Source organism: Sylvia atricapilla, chromosome 2, assembly GCF_009819655.1.
Source record: "Sylvia atricapilla isolate bSylAtr1 chromosome 2, bSylAtr1.pri, whole genome shotgun sequence".
Taxonomy (NCBI): Eukaryota; Metazoa; Chordata; class Aves; order Passeriformes; family Sylviidae; genus Sylvia; species Sylvia atricapilla.
Window position 1 is genome coordinate 102,356,386 of NC_089141.1, and position 22,974 is coordinate 102,379,359.

General features: G+C 43.3%; 1 protein-coding gene across 2 annotated transcripts in view; it reads right to left on the bottom strand.

Moving 5' to 3' along the window:
- Window positions 1-16: 16 nt before the first annotated feature.
- Window positions 17-22,974, bottom strand: part of PCYT1B (phosphate cytidylyltransferase 1B, choline) — a 31,805-nt gene continuing 8,847 nt past the window's right edge. The window contains exons 2-8 of one of the 2 annotated variants that reach the window (XM_066314002.1): window positions 19,308-19,407; window positions 17,870-17,986; window positions 14,575-14,726; window positions 13,599-13,677; window positions 10,385-10,527; window positions 8,026-8,214; window positions 17-2,972 (exon numbers count right to left, since the gene is read on the bottom strand). In XM_066314002.1, coding sequence (XP_066170099.1) covers window positions 2,766-2,972; window positions 8,026-8,214; window positions 10,385-10,527; window positions 13,599-13,677; window positions 14,575-14,726; window positions 17,870-17,986; window positions 19,308-19,407 — 987 coding nt within the window. In that variant the 3' untranslated portion in view covers window positions 17-2,765. Of the gene's footprint in view, window positions 2,973-3,535; window positions 3,846-8,025; window positions 8,215-10,384; window positions 10,528-13,598; window positions 13,678-14,574; window positions 14,727-17,869; window positions 17,987-19,307; window positions 19,408-22,974 lie in introns of those variants that run through there. The other variant, XM_066314003.1, reaches the window with a different exon arrangement.

Below are 22,974 nucleotides of genomic sequence, written 5' to 3' on the forward strand. Positions count from 1 at the left end.
AGGGGAGAGGCAGCTGTGTCTGTCATACACTTTATTGTTCATGTGGAGCTTGGCTGATAAATAGGACTAAATTAAAGCAACACTTGTGAAAAGGAAAACCCAACCATGACTCAGAAGTGCAAAATTGCCTTCCACATGTCCAGACACCATGAGATCCTGGTTTGCTGGAGACAGCACATGAACATACCAGCAGGGCAAAGGCTTCAGCTTAGTGATATCCTAAATGCCAACACGACACCTGGTACAGAATATGGCTTTGTTGCTGGGTAGCCACCTATGACCCTGAGAAACAGCTTCCGTTAAGAACACGTCACTGGCGAGTTTTCCTCTAGTTCCCATTTACAAGTCGTCGTGGCGCTGTCTCCACTCAAACCACTGAGCAAGGGCTGCTGAACAGTAAGTGCTAGGAAAGTAAAATGAACAAAAAAAAAACCCCGATAAAAGCCAAGAAGAACAAATCCTTGCCCACTTCCATTGCATTTGGACATGGCTCGTCTATCAACAGCACCAGTAGAAGCAGGCAGTTCCTGTGGTGGTGGAGTGGTTTGTGATGGGAAGACTTAAGACTTGGAAAGGATCAGAAAAACTAACAAGTGCATCCCAGGTATGAAATTACAGTAACAGGTTGCCTAAGGCTGAGAAAGGTCTCAATTGCATCGTCCCGTGGGACGCACAGCTGGCAGCAGCTGAAGTAGCTGCAGCTTTGCACATTCCACCCTATTTCCTGCTCACCTGTTTTTGCAGCTCTGTGAAGGAACTAGCTTGACTCCAGAGAACAAAGTGCACGAGATGCTGCATACTTGGTCTTGTGGGAGTCTGAGAAGTGTCTGGCAAAATGTTCCCAAAGAAAAATCAGTTACCTCATAGTGGAAGAGATGAAAGCACTAGGGAGTGAGCAGTGTGTGGAGCTAATTTGGTGCCTGGTACCAAGGTCTGTAATTTACTTGCCCAGAACAGTATCTGGAAAGGAGTCTACCTACCAGCCAGGTCACCCAGCAAGGTTAGGACAGCAGCTGGGGGGCGGTGCTGCTGCCAGCACAACCACCCCACACGCTCAGGCATCTTGGTCCCTCTGTTTTTTCCCAAGAGCGATGTGGCGCCCTCCCTCCCCCAGCAGTGTCTGTGCAGGGAACCAGCAGGTGCTGACTGGTGCTGCCCACAGCAGCCAGTGTGTCCTGCTGGGTTTACAATTCCAGGCAGCAGTGGCACAGGAGTGATGCTGCAGCTGCAGCCCCCTTCCTGGGCTGCCCAAGGCTGTGCCCAGCAGGCTGCCTGTGAGACAGGGGCAGTAGCAGCCTTGACCTGCTGGTGTGGCACCGAAGCTGCTGCTGGGCTGGAGAGCCTCACACGTGCCTTTGTGCTGAGGCAGCTGTGCCAGGCAAGCTTGGGAGCCAAATGGCATCAGTGGCACAGCCCCACCACAGCGCTGGGTGTTTCCTGCAGCTGTGGGGCAGAGCAGCCCCAGGGCTCAGGAATCCTGCCAGCTCCTGCAGCCACCTCAGTAGGTGCCAGCTGAGGGACTGAACGTGGAACCAGATGTCAGGCAGGACTGGCTTTGCCAACTAGGAAGATCAGCATTGAGGGGAGAGCTTCACCTGTGCTACCCTCTGTGTGTTTCTGCTTGGGGCTGTACAGGTGTCATGGATGGAGAAAGAAAACAGCTATGCCTAATCCTGTTTAAATAGTTTCCTTTGTTTTTTTCCATTTTTATCCCCTCCATATTAGTGTAGAGGAAATGCTGTGGGATCCTCTGCAGGGGCAGTGTGTCTGTGAACACATCTTGTTTAGAGTTTGGTCAGTTTGTTTAACTGGCTGAGAACCATGTGACAACAGCACTGTTTTGCTTGTCATTTGCTGATACATAGCTGGGAGCAGCAGGTTATCCTAAGAGGCCATGTCCCAAGGCCTTGGGATATTTCTATAATTTACCAGTAAAAACCATCAGCATCTTTGAACTGTCTCATTTCCAACATCACCACACTCCAGCTAGGACAGTCTTTTCATTTACTTTCTTGCCTTCAAAGTGCAAAGCCAGGGAGCAAACCAGAAGTAATTAGGCAGCTGTTCAGGCACTAGAAACATGGAGAGTGATTTGATAAAGCAAGAAGCCCGACTCTTTACATACACCCCAAACAGAGGCTTAGTCAACAAGCAGCACTGAGTATGTTCAAAAGATTTCCACCAACTTGCCTGGAGAGCTCTTCATTTCAGTGCAGTTTCAGATTTGGGCTCTGGGGCAGATGTTATTCAAAAGGAAAATCCAACTTAATTCCCCGTTTCTCAACATATTTGCTGCTGCAGTGCTATTCCTTCATGTGCCAGAAGAGCTCAAGGTCAGCAGGGTCCAACTGCACCTTCTCTCTGCAGGCTGCAGCCAGCACTTTCTGTGTGCTGGGTCTGGATCAGGAGCCAGCTGAGCTCCTCCTGCCAGCCGCCCTCAGTGCAGAGCTCCCCGGGGCCTGGCCTGGAGCAGCAGTTGGAAAGCAGCGAGACAGGGGCAGGAACTTGCACACGGGTGTGTTTTTCTCAGTCCCCGGGGCTGTGCCTGGGAAATGCTGCTGGCTGGGCCTCCAGCACCGTGGGGGAATGGGGATGGGATAAGCTCTTCCTGAGATCTCCCTTGCTGTGCTCCAGTTCATTTTTGACATCTTCCAGAGCACAATCCCTGCTGTCAGCGATAGCCCCGGTGTTCCTCACGCTTCTCCCCATCCAGTGGTTGAGTTCATAGCTTGTTCTTCTGTCTCATGGTTAAAAAAATAAATATTTTATTTCTCATCCTCATCTCCCTCGCTCATGCTGCTGAGGGAGGCAGAGGCAGCTTTTGGAGAAGAGGGAGGGGAGGTCTTATTGATGACCCAGGGTGGAGATGGAGAGCGGGATGGAGAGCGGCCTCGTGTAGGACTGCTGTTGGGGCTCTGCCGGGGAGAAAAGGCCTGGAGCATCCGGCCGCTTCGTTCCTGGAACATCTGCTTCTGCAAAAGCAAAGTGAAAAGATGTTCTTTGAGTAGCGCACAGAGGGCAAGGCTGTGGGCAGGCAGGGGCTGCACTGTGCCTCTCACTGGGGTGTGAGCAGGGAGCCAGAGCCTTGGGGCATCGCTGGTTTGCCTCTGCTGTGCTCATGATAACCTGCTCCTTGCATGCAAGTTTTTACCTCAGCTGGGCCACTCCAGTGTGAGAACACCGTGTGTACTGGCCTGAGCCACACACAGGGGACTCCCTTTGTGGTTTTTGCATGTGTTGGTCACACTCTTGCCTCCAAAGGTCGGTTTTCTGCCTGAACACCTAACATTCCTAGTTCCTACAGCCTTTTCCTTCTAGAATGTTGAGAAGGACCACCTCTCTCCTCCTGAGCTTCCTGGTTTTCCCAGCCTTTATTCCTCTGTCCCTTCTCAAGGGAGACAGCCTGGTGCTGCCAAGTACTGGCAGCCACTTCCCCAGCTCCATGGAGCAGGCAAGACCCAAACACATACACTGAGGGTGGGAATGTCAGAATTCAGGTGTTTGTTGAAAAGAGAAAACACTTGCAGACTCTGTGTTCTGCTTGGAGCTTTATTGTCATTTTTGCTTTGTAAAGATGAGTGGAGGTCCTGCCAGAGCTGGTGGGGTGGAAGAGACAGCTCTGCAGTCAAGCAATTTGCTACACTAAGGCAAGCGCCTCTACTCATTAGCAGCAATGTGGCCTTGCGTCACGCTGGGTTACGGAAGACGTGGTAGGTGCTGTGCAGCTGCTGCAGGCTTCACGTGGAAAATGCCAAATCCGAGTACCCTGCTGCTCCTCTTGGGGATGGGGAGCAAGTCTCAACCTTGGCTGGAGAACTGGCAGTTGTGTCACAGGTGATGCTCGGCTGAAACGAAGATCCAGCCCCGAAAAAGTTAAAGTTATCACTCAGGTCTGAGAGGAAAATACTTGTGCAGGATGTGTGGGTTTGCCTCTCTGGACATCTGCAAACTTGATCTCAGCTAAGTTTTCATCTTGTTCCTATTCCCCTTCCCTCTGCAGTGACTCTGGTCTGTGCTGACACAGAGTATCTGGCTGCCCATCTTGCTCTCTCTCCTCCTCTTTGAAATTCAGTATTCCCTGCCAGCAGAGAGGCAGATGCTGGTTTCCCCTTCAGGTTTCTGGGTGTTTGCTAAATCCCAGGGCTTAAAAATCAAGCACAAATACTGAATTTAGCTGTTCCTCTGTGAGCTCCCACTCCTAATTTATATCTTCATCTACATTTGCCTTTATTGACTTAGTTTTAGAGCCTGGATGTTGCCACAGTGCAGAATGGCAGAACAGTTCCTGCCTGGAGCTACACTTAGCAAGGCTGTTGTGCATAAAAACCCCATGTGTGTAATCTACCCCTGCACTACTGCTAGGTCCAAATTAGTCAAGACTTCCTAAAATCTCAAAAGTTAGCAGATGGTGGTTGCTCCTGATAGATGGTGCCAGGAAGCATTTGGATGGGGGAGGATTTCGGCACCTGAGAGCTGCAAGGATGTCACCAGGGCTGGCAAAGCCCCAGAGCCTGTTTGCAATTCAGTGGTAGGGGTGCAAAATTTCTCTTTAGATCACAGAAATGTGAGGTTCTGTCGACTTGTTTCACCCTCTCACTAAAGATAATCCTGAACAAAAAAAACCCATGTTTGATATGAAGTATCTTTTTTCTGACCAGTCAAAAAACTTTGACTTCCTTCTGTCACTTCAAACAACTCAGTGGCACAGTGGTGTTTTGTGGTGGCGTCATAGCAGTGCTGGAGGACATCCAGGTGCCCCAGCCTGGCCGGGCCTGCACCACCCCATGTGGCAGTGAGTACTTGACTGTGCCTTAGTCACAGAGGCCAGGGATGGAAAGGGGAATCCCATCCTCCTTCTAAGTCTCTGAGCCAGGCTGTAGGATACCTGTTTCCCAGGCCTTCAGTGAAGAGTTTGTTGCTTGAACAAATTGATGTAGTCACACCTTCAGCAGGGCAAGTGCCCAGCCCTTCCACGATACCCAGCCTTAGTGCTGGACCTACCATGCTGCTGGCTAAAACCACAGCTCTGCAGGAGGAGGTGCTGTCATTCACTGCCTCACACCTCTTTCTGCCCAGCTGTGCCCTGGCAGGGTTAGTAAGCTATGCCCTTTGCAGGCAAGGAGTTCCTTGGGCCATTGGGTGCTGAAGAAGTAGAACACTTAATGCTTCCTAGCAGTGTTGGAGGGTTAGACAAGGCTGGATGAACCGTGATCCTTTACTAGAGGCAGGGAAATAATTTCAAAGCCTTGATTTAAGCGAGTTTAGGTACATCCAATCAGTTTAGGGTTTGTTTTTGGCAAACTCGCTACTGGGAAAAAATATTTCACCTGTTTCTGAATTTTACTGCCTGTATGTTGGTACCCCTTTGTTTTACAAAGCAAGTGCCAGCTGGGTGTTAAAGAAGGCTTCTGCTTTTGAGCTGCTGATTGTTTCAAGGCCATTTTAGGTCCAGGCTCCAGACAGGTGGTGTGGCCTAAACACCATCCCCAGGTTCCAGTTGCAACCTGTCTTACCTGAGCCCCTGCTCATGTCTGAGATGATATTTGGCCGTCTGGAAGGCAACCTTCCCCAAGTGCCCCGGAGTGCTGAGCAGGGGGAAGCCAGTCCCTTGAAGGGACACCTCATCTGAAGGGACATTTCTGAGAGACACTGGCACAGAAACCCTGCCCCGTGAGCTGTGCTTTCTCTTCACTGACCTCAGTTGTAGGTGTCTGTTTGTACATGTCTGAGGAGCTGGAATGGACACCTGCACCTTGGAATGGTGTTTCTGCTGTCAGGCCCTGCATGCCTGTCTGTGTGGTGGTCCGGTCTCCCCTCACAGGAAAGTTTCATGCCACACTAATCACTGTTTCTGATCTCTCTGTGACTCTCTTGCAGAAAATGTATGTGCAGGGGATTGCACAGGTGGGCAAAATTGCTAGTGAATTACAGATATCTAGACATTTGAAAACTGACATTTTCACCTTTTTCTCAAACAGGCATTTTTTGTGGGTTACATGGCCCTTACTTTTAGAAAATTGATGCTAGCATAAAGCGTATTATAATAATTATTTGTGAAATAATAATAGCATATTAATGGCATGCAAATTACTGATCTAGGAATCCAGCATGCCCGTAACGATTCCTGTACTTTTAATGTCAACATTAAAAGCAACTTCTAACTAACAGTGATAAGGCAAATTAACATTAATAACAGTTCTGACACTAATAGTAAGTTATCATTATTTTGAAAGTCTTTCCTGTTGCCAAGGCTCAAACTGATTTTAAAAAAGCTGCACCACCTCTCAGTTTGCTGTCACTGATGCTTTTCCTACAACACTGTGAAGAGATTTCACTCCTCTTGTTCTTAGCAAAGGTCCCTGTGATTGCGCCAGACTTCCTACTCTGTGGTCAAACACTTACTCAGGAAACAAGAATTTCTTAATTTTAAAAGACCTTTGCAGAGCACCTTTTCCTTAATTGAATTTAGTAAAATGTTTTATCAGCAAAGGTTTTTAAAAATGCCATTAGTGTGCAGTGTTGAGTGGGTAGAGCCAGGAAATAAGATCAATGCTCCTGAATTCTTTTCCTTTATGCACAGCTGAACTCATCTCACCTCCTGTGGATTTCATGTGCTCTGTTGGCATCAGATTTAGTTATTCAGCATGTATGGCCAAAGGACCACCCCACATGGGGAACACACACCAAGCTCTATGGGCAACAACTCAGAGAGGAAGCTTCATGTAAATGTGGACAATGCAGGTGAACCTGGGCATTTCATCAGAAGAATTACCTTCCTGCCCTCCCCCAGGACCACAACAGTGTCAATGAACAAACTGTTAAATAAGCTCATTGTTCACGTGGCTGGGGCCTGTGTTGTTCAGTGATCACTGCCTTTGCATGGACAGAAGTAGCTGTAAGATGACAGAGTCTCTGTTCTGAAGCCTTCACAGCCTAATTTTAGGTTTTTCTCAGCTGAGTGGTAATTGACTGGGCAAGTCAATGCAAAGATAAGAACTCCTGTAAGAGGCAGGCACTGCATGACTTGGTAGCATTGAGTTGTGACACAGCACTGATATGAGCTACTTAATTCACAAAAGCTCTCTGACTCTTCCTCCGTGTTTGTTTACAAACAAAATATCTGCTGAGTTCCTTCCAAAAGAAGATGCCTTTTTCACTGAGAGTTTGCAACCAGAGCAGCGTGTCTGAGATGGTGCCTGCACTGAAGGTTCTGGGCTTTCATCCCAACACAGATAAATTCTTCATTCAATTTAATCTTTGTTACTGGTTTCAATGCAGCAAAGCAAAGTCATACAAGCTGCTTGAGGTTTGGCAAGCTGTGAGAACTGACAGATGAGGGCCAGGACTCTTTTGGGGCTCTGAAGTGTCACCAACTCACCACTTAGTGCATGAGTTTGGTTTCAGCAGGTTTCTCTCCAGAAAGACACTGTTGCAGATTCTGAACTGCCCTCCCAAGGCACTCGGGAACCTCTAATAAATGGCTCTGTGAAGCCAGCACATACCAAGGAGAGCTTTGCAAGTGCTTCTGTCCCACCTGAGCCTGAACTTGACACGTAAAATAATTACATGGAACTTTCTATCAAAAGTTTTTGAAGTTAGAAAACTATAATCTTCTCCTGCTGAATACAGACCATGAAGAGAACTACTGAAAACCTTTTCAATGGTCCTGCTTTACCAATGTATATCCCTGATGTTGGAGTGGTTGCATTTAATGCTAACGGGGCCAATAGACTGGACTGGCCTCTTTGCTCGTGGGGCTGTGATGCAGCTCTGATGAATGCAGTATTACATTTAGCATCACACTTTCGCAAAATATAGATATTATCCCAAACAAGCAACAGCCAGAAGCAGCAAATCTTTCTGTTGCAGTATTGGTATGCATTAATGGCTTCAGCAGCCAGGTTTGCCATTATCCTGCTGTGCTGGCTTTCAAGACAATGACTGCAGCAATAGTATCTGCTCTTGACCTATGTTAGAGAGAAGAAATAAAAACACTCAGACTTCCTGAGATGGCAGAATACCTACCCAAGCTCCATCAGGTCCAAACAGCTCTAAAAAGTTGCCAATAAATTCCCTGGATTTTTCTTCCCATTTCTGAATGAGGTCATGGCTCTTCTCTTCCACCTTGTAAACAAATTCTTTTGACTTTTCCTCCACATTCTTGACTTTTTCTTTCATTTTGTCCACTTGGTTTTGAAAGCGATATTTTTTCTCCTGTTTTAGAAGTATGGTCAAAGATTAATTAGAAAACTTGGAAATAATTAGCCACAGTCAGTTGAGAAGAAGTATAAAAAATTGCATTAATGCATTCTAATACATATGGCCTTAGTTAGTTATTCCCATGTTATTTTTATAAATGCAAGTTTAACATTTGTGGACTGAAGTGCAGAAGGTACATACTGAAAAGACTTGTTGTGTCATTACTGTGTTTAATCCACTACATGAATCTTTCTGTATTTTCAAACTGAATGCACTTTGAAATTGATACAAGGATAGGAGTGAGAAATTAACAGCTCAAACTTAACAGTAGGCAAAAAGCAAATCTCCCTATGTTTCCTAGCAAATACTGCTGACTTGCCAGTCTGGATATTAACTTGGACCAAAATGTCTCTTTGGGTGGATTTCTGCAGAGCAGAAGGAAAACTCTCATAAATTCTGAGCCTGGCTAATACAGGAGCTTCTGGCTGCAACACAGATGTGTGTAGGCCAGTGGCTTATGGCCAGCAAACTTCACAGAACAGAGAGCAACTCCTAATTGCTATATCTCACATAAAGAGAGGGGGGGGGATAATATCAGGGAGCTACTGGCAGAAGCTTCTGACATACTTCAGGATTAAAGAGCTTTTGTCTTGAAATGCTTGCATGCTCCACAAATTTTTGGTACAAGCAAATAAGCAAGGCTGTGCTTTTTGAAGGTGTAGTGGTCTGTGTGGAAGCACAGATCACTACTGGCTTTTAATTTACTGTTAATTCCATTTACTGGCCACTTGAATTTACTTATAAAATAAGCACTGAAGTGGGGTTAATTCTAGCTCAAAAATCACTAAAAGAACTGTCTTTGCAAGCCACAAGCACAAACAAAATCTCCAAGAAACCAAACTCCCTCTGTACCTATGAAAGGGTGATCAGCCCTGTAATGAGGAAATCAGTGATCTTCTGCTAACAAGACCACTGCTCTTGTGAAATCCTGGGGATTTAATTTTGAGACAAACAGTCTCTGGTGCAAATCAGTATTTCTGCATTTAAATTACGAAACTAAACATTTAAATTCTGGATTTAAATTGTAAGCTAAACAATCAGATGTCAGGAGGTTCTTCAGGAGTCATCAGTGTCTGAGATGGGGGCAAGCATAACTTATGCAACAGGATCTTAACCTCAGAGCTGCTAAAGAATAGATTTGAGAATCTCCAAGCCATCCAGCATGCCTTATTTTAATGGATATTTGCAATAGTGATCCTTCTGAGTGGAGTACTTACATGCAGGATTTTTTAAAGGTGTAGAAGACTTCAAAAGAAAGCACAGTGAAATCAATATTTATGCTCTGTGATCTGGGGTTTATCTGCCAGACTTCAAAATAAGGAAGAGATAAACTCTAATGAAATGACACAATTCAGTCCTTCACCAGGGGGTTTCCAAGTTCCAGGGAGGAAGGTGAGAAGTTCTGCTGTGAGCGATGTCAGGTCACAACAGAGATTTCAGTTTTGTGGGTTCTCTTGAGGTTTTAAGTCAAGACTTGAAACAGAAAATGAAGGAAGGCAAAGTCTAGTTTCCATGAAGTGTTTATTTTCTCACTGGTGGGGCTGGTCTGTATGTGGAAGATGAATAAGCTGAGCCATCGTTTCACATGGCTCTCTTGCCATTGTGGCTTCTGAGCTCTACAGCATCGTCATTTATATACCAGCTTCTGAACAGGCTTCCTTGTCTTTTAAAACCATTTTAGCTTTCCCTAGTAATCTCACTGCTCTGTGATTGGCTTTGTTAGGGTTTTTTGGTTTGGTTTTTTTAATCCTATCCCACTGGATCTCAAAATCCATGCTCTCTGGGCTGCCTTCTTGTAACAGGAATACAGAAAGAAACTGTGTGTTGGGTGAATGGTTGAGCAGCCTCTGGTGGGAGGGTGGGCTCCTTCCTAGTATGTCATTGTCACCTACAACTCAAGGAGGAAGGGGGAGCAGCAGCTTTGTTAAAAGCGTAAGATGGAAACGAAGCTGCTAATTAATAGGAGCAATTAAAACTACCCTCAGCTTACCAGTTTCTTTTAAATTAAGTTCTTTCCAGCTATTTTAAAAGCAGCTGGAGGAAGATATAATTCCTTAACCCTTACTTTACATTCAGGATGCTAGGAGAGAGTGTCTGAGGAGCAACTGCAGGTCAGTGTACTCACATTGATGAAGCTGACGTTCAGCTCCTTGGCGGTGTATCCCCGCTGGAGGTTGCGCCGGGCGTACACGTCGTAGTCCCGGACGATCCGTGTGATGATATCCGAGGTGGAGATACCTTCGGTTCTCTGCGTAGGTACAAACATTCCTGAGCAAAGTGGGAAAAGAAAGCCTGCTTGACAAAGCTTCGCAGGATCAAGCACTGTGGCAGATAGCTGAGCATGAACACAAAAAGGCCTGACAAAGGTAAGAGGCTTGCAATTCTGCCTTATTCCTAGTTCTCTGCTGTTGTTTTTGTGTGAGTTTGGGGAAGGCAAGGTTGCTCTACTACTCGTCGTTTTCTCAAGTCTTTAGAAAGACTAAAAATTGCCCTCTGTACAGTATCAGCCATGATGTGGAAGGTATTAGACTGGCAGGGACTCCTGAGTCAGGAAGGACAAACTTCACAGCTGTGGCAAATTCACTCAGCAGTTCTTTCCATATGCACAGCCCTTATTTCATTTTATATAAAGGAGCAGAGAGGTTTGCTGCTCTGCTTTATTTCTACTCCTGTGCTGCACCATCTGACAGTCTCCGTTCAGCTGAGTAGAAGAGACCAGCTTTGGCCTTGACAAAAGCCAGGAAAAAGATGCATTACAGTAATTGGAAAATATCCTGGAGCTGCCAGTGGTTTATAACAGAAAGATGAAGTGTAATGGTAGTGTTTCATGTCCATCCAGCCATGCCAGTGGCTGCATAACCACCCTCTCTGCTCTGACAAATCAGTCCCCAAAAAACTGGCCATTTATCAATACTGCTTGTATTTTCCTCAACACAATTGAGATATATGTGGCTTTTCAATTACTCCTCACCAAGGCTGGAGCACCTGAACTGTTAATGCAATTCACAAATGCAACAGTAGCAGAGTGCAAGCACACCTTGATTTAGTAGTTATTTAGGGCTACAAAAAATTACTACTCTCACTTATATGTAACTGCAACATGAAGCTGTTGATGAAAGTGAGAGAAGACTGGAGATGATTTGGGAAAAGAAAGTAGCGCTTTGTCTTAAAATAGTGTTATAGCTCCTGGCAAAGTAATCTTCAGACATTCACTTAAAGTAAGCAGGCATTAGTACCTAATTTTACCGGGTTGGAAAAAGACTTAGAGAAGGAATCAAGAAGCTTACCAGCCTCTTGTGACTAAATGCTATGTGATATTTTTTCTTTTGGATCTCTAATTTATACTCTGCTAAAAAAATAGATTAATTTAATCATGAGCAGACATGTTTCCCTGATCACTGCTTTTCAGGCTTGCAGCAGTCACTCAGGAAACTATTTTTGGAAGCAGTGAAACCCACTTCAAGCCAGAAACCTTTATAGATAGAAGTTACAAGAATACATGGAAAAAATCCAAACCCCACCTCTGTTAAGCTGAAAGTGGAACTGTAGGTGGACATGACCCTTAGTCACTGACTTTCCTTTCATCTGCTTCATGTGTTGGACTGATCCATGTTTTCCAAGCTGATTGTTCCCAGATGTGCACAGTTTTAGTCAGTGCACTGTTACCCAGCTCACCGTTGCCCATACACCCTCCCATCCACTGATGGTTGTGGGGAATTGAGAACCCGTGAGAATCTACCCAAGGAGCTCCCCGGTTCCTATCTGCTTTTCTGCTCTCCAACAACCTGATGGGGGAAAATGGGAGTACTGGAACTATGGAAAAACGTGCAAATGCATCAACAGCACTGGTCTATTTAAAACAAGACCCCTAAGAGAAAGGGGAAATTCATTTTTGTAATAATGCTGCTCTGGAGCATTAGAGATTAGTACAGCACTAGATCTCAAAACTCATCACAAATAAGTTACCATTATTCCCAGTTTATATGTAGAAAGTTCAGCCATACAAGGCTCAAGATGCTTCTCTGGTATCTCATGGTGACAGACACAATGGACCACAAGTCTGTGAAGCTGCAAGTCTGTACTCTCTTCTGCAAAGTTTTTGAGTTTCTTGTTACTGTGCACTGTGCCTGTGCTCAACCACAGCAGAGAAGGGTGTGCCAGGTTTGGACCCTCTCACACCAAGTCTGGTCATGATCCAGGGACACCAAGAGCTCCTATTGTGTTGTCCTGTGCACTCAGCACCTAACAGAAGAAAAGCACCATAGCTGCATCTCCAGCACGTGTGCAGTATGTCTCTTGGTGATCCGTTCTTACCAGAGGGGCCTTTTTTGACTGTCTACTGAAGGAAGCTGGTGTTGGCTCTGAAACTATAGAACAGTCATTTCCAAAGGAGGGTTGGGAGTCTGATACCACAGGGAGGTTCGTAAGTGGAAAAAGATCAAGAACTGCTGCTATAAAAAGCTTATTCCTTCAGCTCAGGTCAATACCTGGTCTATAGCTGTCATATAGTTTGAGAAGGTCACTTTGCATGGCATATTACCATCAGGTAGATTGGTCTGGAATTTTTTTCAAGCCTCCAATATACATGTTTATGCAGAACAGAGAGGCTGGATTTGCCAGGGTTCAAAGCAGCAGCTCCAGGGAGTAGCAAAAGAAGGATGCAATTTGTTCCTCCTTCTTGCATTGTTCACCGTGTTAGGATAGCTACTACTGGCAAACAGTGGCTCAACCTTATCTCCTCAAATTGAATTCATCTTCCTTGAACTGAAGAGACACAAAATCCTAATAAGTTCAGCATCTTCCTGTTCAATGTAATATGATAGTAAACCAAACTGCTAAACAGTCATGGCAAATTAATTACTCTGATACTGATTTAAACCCTCTGCCAGTGTAATGAAAAGAACCCTCAGTGCAAGTGGACCCTAATGGCTCCTGAAGGTTGCCTGTGCTTGCTCATATTCAGGACTGGGATGTGTCAAGGAGGTATCAGTTTGTGGTTATCAAAAACTGACTAAAGTTGGCTGGGCTGCTGTGGGAACTGAACTCCTTTTCACCCATTCAAAAGTCTTAGTCAAGCACTATAAAATTGTTTTAAAAACACAGATGGCACTATTTCGTGTTAGATCTGAATGGTTTCCTTGGGGTTATGGCAGGAATTCAGTCAAGGAAGTCATCTGAGGTTTTCTTTCTGCTCAAGTCACACCTACCTACCATTAGGGTGTAACACAATGTGATATCATCTCTACTGCTTCTCTCCTAGCAGTTGTGGTTAAAAGGCAGTAAAAGAATTTCAGCCGAGGCTGAAAAGGAAGGTGCTAAAAATGTGAAGTTGCCCTTACCTGCCTCCTTTATGTGTTTGTATACATCGTCCGATCCAGCGGAAGAGTACGGGATGTCATCATGCGCTACAAAGTCAATCTGCCAGTGAACAGAAGAAGAACCACATCTCACCATCACCATATTTGGTTCACTGGGGGATTATTATGGGGAGTTATCTCTTCTGACTTCAGCTAACTTGCTTTTGACATTCTCATCCTAAAGCAATCACCTAGTGTATCGTACTAGACTTGGGCCTGCAATTGCTGTGTTGTATGATCAATTATGAAAAAACAGAAATCGCTCCAAAAGCACTGCCAGTGCCACATCACTCTGACTGGCTCAGTGTGATATGCAGTACAAAACCCAAGGCACAGGCTCCTGCTTTTATTCCTACTGCAAAAGCCTTGGCTTTCAAAACCATGGAGGCTGGATAATTGATTTTGGGTCCTTAGGGCTGTGCATATATACATGTATACCTACTACTGCCATGCTGTCATTTTGTCACACAGTGATGTAGACAACTAAAATACATCCTACTTAATTATGCTTTTGTTAAGATTCATATGTGTTGCAAAGCGATCAATAGCATGTAAACCCCTCCCTCCTGCCTTTTAGAGGACACGTGGTATTTTTACATATTGCACCTGTTACCATTAATAAGAAACATGCCTTTAATTCAGGACTTCAGTCACCAGATGACAACTTTGCTGGTTTACCATCTCCTTTTCTGAAAGTCAATTTATCAGTAATTTTTTCAGTGTTATTTTACCCTTCAAAAATCCCAGTAGAGAAATCATCTCAGTATATTGAGGGAAAAAAAGGCAAAACAAATATAATGTTTTCTGACAGAGATGGAGGCAAGGAATGCTATGTACCTAATTTCAATGACGAATTAACTGAATTAAATAATTTGCTCCACCTAATAGAATTTCAGACTTGCTCATTCTCAACTGTCAGTCTACAAAGGGGAGGGGAGAGATCAGGGAAGAAATGTACCTTATGTTTTTCAAGGAACTCAGGTGTCAGTGTCCAGGGTGCATCTCTGATGACCTCATCCACATAACGACAGTGTCTGAGGGCTTCATATCGCTCAGTTTCACTCATCACAGTGAAGCCTTTGAATTTATGAGTTAAATCATCACTGCAAACTAAAATATAAAAGTATGAGCAAAATGGCTCCACATTCAGTAAAACTAGCATGACCAGGAGTTGATTATTCCTAGATAAATCCATTAAGCACTTAATGATTAGCTTAGAAATTTTTTGGGTGTTCCAGGGCATCTAAGAGTTTTGCTTGGAGCAGATACAATTGTGTTATAATGAGAGAACCTTCTCTTTCTGGAGATGCAGCCAGAGGCCAAGTAGGATATTGTAAGCCACCTCAGCTGATATCCTTTACATGCTAAGGTAAACCAATCGCAGTCTTAAGTGGGGATTTCATGGGCTGTGATATTTCAGGGGTGATGGTCAATGCTTTGAAACCCATCAAAGAACACAGCGTGGATAATCACAGAATGCTCAATAACTTCAGGTATCACAAAATGGTTGAGGCAGGAAAACCACTTGACATCACCTCCTCCCAGCAGAGTCAACTGCAGGTTGCTCAGGGCCATGTCCAGTTGGGTTTCCAAAGATGGAGACCCTTCTGCCTCTCTGCACCTCCACTTCCTGCTTTTTACTTTTATGTAAACAATACTCTAAAAGGTGAATTTGCCAACAAAGCTCAAAATCACATTGGGACAGTTTCTCATTAAATAAACCCTGATGGAAAACAAATCTTAGAAAACTTTACAGGAATCTGTCTCCAAGCTTAGCTTTGAATTCAGCAGGTTTTACAGAAAGAGAAGTAAGGCATGTGCCACCTTCAAATGGAATGTTGCTGAAGAAAGCCCCAAGGAAAGGACTGGGAGAAGCCATATGCTCTAGTGAAATAAGCAGCGTTAAAGGTCCAGAAATCCTGCATTTTTAACTCTGGATGTACCAATACTTTGTCACACTGCTTTTAAAATGAGGGGCAGCAACACCCACATTACCAGAGGACTGTAAAAGTTAGGTATTATCTTTCTACCCACGTAACATTGTGTAAAAACCAGTGACCTTCTCCACAACCATCTGTCCAACATTACAGCTACAACAGTCATCTGACACCCCACACAGAATAATGTGATACCCACTTATAGCTCGGTTGCCAGTGGTTGTCCTTCACCACAGGTCAAACCTGTGCCTTTGGATCTTTGTCTGTAAATGTACTTGACAAATGATAAATGCAACATTACCAGTGCTGCAGTGAAGTCTGAGAGCAGCCCTACAGCTGCTGCTTCTCTCTAATTTGAAAACACCAACCTATCAGATGAGGTGCTGGCAAAGATGCAGTCTTTTTTGAGATCTGAAATGGATGTTCTTGCTGTGATGGTCATTAAGGACTTTCAAAGTAAGAAAAATATAGAAAGGCTTAGCCCTGAAGCTTGTGCAAAATTCAAAGCCAGATAATAACATATGTATGAATTTCAGCAAGCAAAATGCTACTCTGTCCTATTATGTCAGTCTTGATGCCTGCTGACAAGAAATTTAATGGTGATCAAAGCATTTTCAGGAGAAAGATCCCTTCAGAGACTGTATTTGTATTTATTTACAGCCTTTATGACACCTTTAGGCTACCCTCTCCTGGAAGAAAAATTACTGGAAAACAGTAATTTTTGCTTGAATTCTGAAGAAAGGTTTGATTTTATTTTCTGATTACTATTTGTTCATGTACAATGCAGACACAGTATCTTCCTCTGTACTTCTTTTGAATCTGTCATCCTGCTCTAATGACTGATTTCGGAAGGTATAAATGTCCATTTAAAAAAGAAAATTTAGCTCCAAATAATTGTCTTCACAAGAAGAAATAGAAGGGGTTCGTTGTGATGCCCACAAAGACATATGACACTGGTGCTTTTGCAGCACAAATTGTATGTGGTGTGGGAAGGTGTCCATTTTTTAAACATGCTAACACACAGTGCCTTGCTGGAAGAAGGTGCTGATGAGTGCTGGCTGCTTTGTCCTTCATGCCAAAAATAAGGCAAAGTGAAGCTATGCCAAGAATTTCAAAGGAGCCAGGCTTTTGCCCCAAAGCTCCTTTCCTTATCTGGGGCAACCCCTAATCCTTTAAAAATAACAAGAAAAGGTACATAACTTGCATTTTTTTTAACCTCACAGTCACTTGCTTCTTCTGCAAGGTGTCTGGCTCATCAGGAAACCAGAGAGTCCTTAAAGTTTCCTTCCTAACAAAGGGACTTGGCCTTTACCTCACAGGAAACTCCATGGGAATTGCCACATTTCATAAACTTGAGGAAAACTAAAAAGGGTGTTTATAAAGAGGTTTTGGGTTGGGTCTTCCCCCCCCCTCCCCCTCAAATATTTGGGACAAATATGCAAAATAATGCACCTTATAGTACCTGAAGGTTGCACTCATGTTCACTGTAAAGCATTTGAGCAGCTGAATGAAGGTTGCTGTGAAAAGTTTCAGCGAGGAATATCTCAACCCTGGAGGTGCAAGGAAAATGGAACCAAACTGCACATTTATGAGGCTTCATGAGAGCAGGGCTTGCACACCCAACTAGGCAGGAAAGAGCCACCCTCCAGTGACTGCTGTGGCACAGGACGACTGCTGAACAGCTGTCAGCCAGGCATACAGCAAGAAAAGAAGATACTCATAGCAAAATAAAAAAAAAAAAAAAAAAAAAAAAAAAAAAAAAAAAAAAAAAAAAAAAAATTAAGAAAGTAACCTGCCTGGGATACCTGTGAACTGAAATTTCATTCCACTCATGACCTACATTTGGGTCTTCAATGACAATGGGCCAGACTTAGCTTCTGTGATGATGCTGAAGGCTGGGTCTGGACCTGGCAGGCAAGAGGTCATGTCTGTGCCTGGCTGGCAAAAGGACCAATGAGCCAGAAATAAATAATGGTTGTACTCATTCACTCATTTCCATCTTTGAACAATTTTGAGTAAATAACTGAAAAAGCTAAATTATTCATATGGAGCTATTTTAAGCTCAGAGCCATGCAGGCACCTGCTTTAACTAGAATGGGAATTGTGCCTGAGCTGCTGAGGGCAGAATTTGACTTTTACTTTAATTGATGCAATTGTAAGATGTAATTCAAGGCAAATCACCTATAGAAAGCTCCTGAGTGAAAGCAGCATTCAAGTCATAGTGTATAAACAGCTGGGGGTGGGAGCACAGTAATAACTGTCTGATAGTGAAGCACAGAAGCAAAAATCCAGTGCAATAAATAACTCTGATCTTACCTCCTACTAATAAGTAGCTATTTGGGAATAGAGTTTTGGCTTGCATAAGAGCTCTAGCATGGCCGGCATGGAAGAGGTCAAATATTCCATCTGCATACACTCTGACAGGTCTGTCAACTGTGGAGAAAGAAACACAACAGTGATTTTTCAGATCCCAAACAAGTTGCACTTAATTCTACTGGATGGCATTTTGTTCCTAGATCAGGTGATTGCAGAGTTTTAACCCAGTTCTGATATTCAAAGGCACCACAGGTGAACCTGCAGTTTTTGATACTGCACATTACTTGTTCTTTGTACTTTCTGCTGTTTTCCCTCAGATTTACCCTATTTATTATAATCCATCATGCCCATATTTTAATTTAGCAAAAATGTCATCTTCCTGCCTCATTCAGAGTTCCACCATATGTCTTGCTCTTTTCTCTCTCCCTTTCTAATCAGATATGCCTTATGGATTTTTCTCCCATCATCTCTCTTTCCTCCCCTCTTGCCTTGACTTTTTCCACAGCTTACTGCTATAAAAATCTATTGCTTTCCTCTTCTGTGTAAACCTTTTACTTTTTCTAGACTTTTCCCAAGTTCTTCTCTCTAATAAGCCTGTAACTTTTTTTTTTTTCTCATGCTATCACCCTTAAAACTCTTTCTGTACAGCACCTTCAGCAGCAGCCTCCAGACTGAAACAGGACTTGCCTTCTCAAATGACATGCTTTGCCACCTCCAAATAAAAGCACAGGGGAGATGAAAGCAACAGAGCTCAAACCTCCATGGACTGTGTTTCAGTGACAGCAGAGAGATGTCTCTGCAGTCAGGACATCCAGGGGTCCATGGGAGAACACTGTTCCTTGCACAGCTGACTGGAAAGCTGCAGCTTGCTCCTATAATGGGTACATACTTTAAAAGCTAATTTTAAATAAGTAGAATAAGTAAACAGAAACTTTTTAAAAATAACCTCTTAAAATATGGGGGGCCTGAAGAACATATTTGGGACTTCATGTGAAATCACTGCTTCCCCAGTCCAATCACAGATGCCCAGAAAGAAATTGGCAAGTAACCTTTAAGGCCACTGAAGGTCTGATGTGATCAATAGGAACATCACTGAAACAAGAGTGTTCCAGCATACAGAGGCAGCATGAGATGAGAATCCAGAAGGTAGCTACTAAATAGCATCATTTTCAGGCTGGCTGGAGTGGGCTGGCAAGCCTTTCTTCCAACCAACATCCACAAAAACAAACTCTAACTTGAAATGTTTTCTCTTTTTGTTTCTCTAATAGAAACATAATGGCTCTGTAGTTACTGGTTTCTTCTCCATTACATGATAGCACCAGACATTAGGCTTTTGCTTTTGAGTACAAGGCACAAATAGCATTAACTGATGTTTGTATAGAAGAAGCAGTGCTTTGGGAGTGCTCAGGATCCTGTGGATGTAGCTCTCCCCACATACCTGGTGTTCCCCGGCGGGCTTGTGCAATGGTTAACTTCTCATGGGGGGCTTGGCACTGACAGCTTATTTCATCTGCGAATGGAGCAGGCGCCGTCAGAGTCTGGAAGGAGGAAAAAGCACAAAGAAAGTGAATTTATTTTCACCACCAGGCAGTTATAGAAGAACCATTTAATTGTGGCAGAATGCTGTAGCCAGACTTCATGCTGGTTTGTTCTCTGGGGATTTTTGCTTTTTGGTCACACAATTCACACAAGGGAGAATGGTGAGGAAAATAATGCTTTTTAAATATGTCATGTAACTGAATTCTTTGTCTCTGTTAGAAAAGCCTGGTCATCTTTGAGGTGGGTGAAGGCACACAATTTTTCTGTTTGCAGAACAAAGTCAGTTTGGATGGTGTGAGCAGCTTAACCCTTCTCAGTGATTCTGAAGGCCAACGAAAAATGTATTCTCTCACCTCTAAGTAACAGCTGGAAAAACTAATTGGGACTTAGAAAGCTGCAAATGAGCCACCTCTTAATAAGCACCCTTTCCTGCCACTGGCATCAGTACAGATAATTGGGAGTAGAGGTTGTTGTGTTTTTACTCAGAATCTCCTGTAATTTTAAGGAGCCATTCAAAACAAAGGCAAGGATGCAACTTTAGGTCCCATTTACCAAGAGCTGACTGAGCCACAACTCCTTTCTGGTCTGACACATTCTGTAATAGTACTAAAATACTCCAACTGTGATCAGAGCACCACAAGGGTACTTACCCTAAGGAGCTTATAACCTAAAGATATGAGACAGTGTGAGGATGTGTGAAGACTGACGTGGCATTATCTGTCAGGAAACTTGATTACTGAATTTGTATTTTCTGCCCATGTCTATGTAGGAAGTTATCAGCCATCAGCCCCTCAGATATTTATTATCTGCCATATGGTCTGATAGGAAAAAACCACACTTCTTAAGCTTTTGGCTTGAAATCTTTACAAAAACATAGCTGAGTTTTGGTTTGCTTTGTTTTTGAGATGAAGTCGTGGTTGGGAAAAGCCAAAGGAAATCTGTCACTTTGCCTCCACCATGATTGAACTGGGAGTTCATGGCTGTGCAGATGTGGCTTGGTTGCGTTTTGACAGTGACCATTTGATGCACAGTTGTCACACCATTTTGAGCACCCATGGATGATTGTAACAGCATCCCTTTTTGCCTTTACACTGTTTTTTCACATTTTTGATGCTGAATCATTAATCACTGAACAATTAGCATTGTTCAGCGCCCCTGAGACACTAGGGCATGTCATACCTAATTGTTGCTCATCTCTTGGCTCACTAGTTTCTTGCATGGAAAGCTCAGAGGACAGTAGTAAAATAACAACAAAGACTTAAAGATTGATATCTAGTTCTTTCTGCTGATTTGCTATTCATTTCATTTACTGCAAGTAATGCAATTTTATGTAGGTTTCCTTTTTTCCTTTCCATTTTTCCTTCCTTATTTTTTTTCCCACACTCTCAAATGTTAAAGGAAATCATCATCATTAGCATCTTCATTATGAAAATCACAGCATCTCTGCACAGACAAGGTTAAAAATGGAGAAACTATGACCAAGCCCAAGTTTCTGTCTGGGTTTCATGGAGGGGAACTGTTCATCAGGCCACCTACACTGCACAGTGTAGAACATTACACATAATCATACCGTGCCAGCTCTTTCCTTTATTTTCTAAATACTGTCTTTTTGCTTCTGGCTTTGCTATTTCTGGGTGCTAATCTGTCTTTTTATCTCCAAGCAAGGTCAAGTTACATGGCAGCCCATACAGCCTGGTTCCTGCCGAGATAAAGAGGAAGGCAGAGATGTTAAAACAATAATGGCTATGGTCTGAGGCCTGCAAGTGGTAATCAGCTCCTAGCTTGGCAGAGGTTGTTTCCTTGGAGGTTATTTGAAGAAAATAGGCCTGGTTTGCAGGAAGGTATCTCTTTTTCCCCCCAGGCAAACACAGTGGTGCTTTTCATCCATGTAACCACCTTTGCAACACTGAGATTTTTCTTTCAGTCTCTGCTCAATGGAGAACAACTTCTATTAGCTTCCCATCGGTCCAGCTTTTATAAATGTTCATCATTAAAGCTCACTTTACAGATCAGGGCTTAGAACCAGACCTGTCAATATTCCCTTTACTCTCTGACCTCTCAGTTACTGGATATGAAAATACATCAAATGCAATAGATCAAAATCAGCCACATTCTGTCAAAGCCAGACAGAAAAAAGCATAAACACCATGTGCTGACAGATCAAAGGAAATCTATAGCAATAGCTTCCAAATGACTACTCACTACTATTTTGTTTTATCTGTCCTAGAAAAATTATTGCTAAGCTTAACAAAAACATCTTATGAGTAAAATGAGACCATTTGGTTTGTATATAAGCCCATAAGAGAAAAAATTTCAAGAAATTATTAAAACCCAGAAATACTTTTCAAACCTTTTCAGTTTGTATATAATTTCTTGTATTCTTTCCAGTTTCTTGAAGGTAATAATTAGCATTGTGAGAAAACAGCAAGTCATTTGTATAGCAGCTTTTTCATTCTGGTTAATCCATTAAACTTCTTTTGGCAGTTTGTTATAGTTTTGCCAATAATCAGATGACTAGACAAAGACTCTGCATTTCTGTCTTTCTCTGATAGATTTTTCCCTTCATCTCTGCCTTCCTTATATTCTAGGCATTTACATTTTGCAATTAGTCAAGCAAGTGAAATTACTCTTGTATTTTCGAGCAAGGTAAGCTCCTGAGACCTGCACCAAACTGTAGTAATATGTGAGAGAAGGCTTATCACATGTCACAAATGGAGAGGTCACTGTAATACTAGGACTTATTAATGATATTTACTCCAGAAAATGATAGCAATAAGAGAGTCCTGCTTCGTGGAAATGAAGACACAGCATTCAGTAAAATGAAAGTAGGGGAAACCATATATTTAGTAACCTTTGCATATTAGAAGCTGCTCATTCTATGAGAAGTTTAAATAGTGTCTTACTTGCTTTCTAGGAAATTCGCAAAAGAACTGAATGATGTTCAAGGACATTAAAAGATGGAAGATAGATAATGGGGGCTTTCCCAGCAAGCACCTCAAAGTTCCATACATTGCACCAGCAATGTCTTTGTAACCCATGGCTCTATTGGATGAGACAACAGCCCAGAGAAGAGAGCACAGTGTGGCTGCAGCCCAGAGCTGGTTCTGGGTCCAGGACACTTCATGAAGAAGCCCTACATGACAGCTAGAAGCACCTTATTTTCAGGTGTATCTTGATGATGCCTTTTTATTATCACTCTTGACAATCTCCTGGGCTCTGTAGCCATTTAACTTAGCTCCTAGGCATAAGATAAAACACTCATGCCTGTGTTTCTAATGATCAAAAGGAAAGTTGTTGGTGATTTGTAGAGGAAGAGGAGTCCTACCACTGAAATAACAGGTCAAGACCACAAGCACCTCCACACCCTCTCTTTTGTTTACAGCCTGTTGTATTATCATTTGCTTCCTTTCTGTATGTTTGGTACTTGGGCTGGGTTTTTTACACAGCAGCGAGGAAGACAGAAACATTCTTTTAAGCAGGCAAATGTAGACCCAGCCAAGCCATAGTGCACCTGCCTTTATAACTCTAATGGATGGAGATACTGTTTTTTGTTTGCTTTGTTTTTT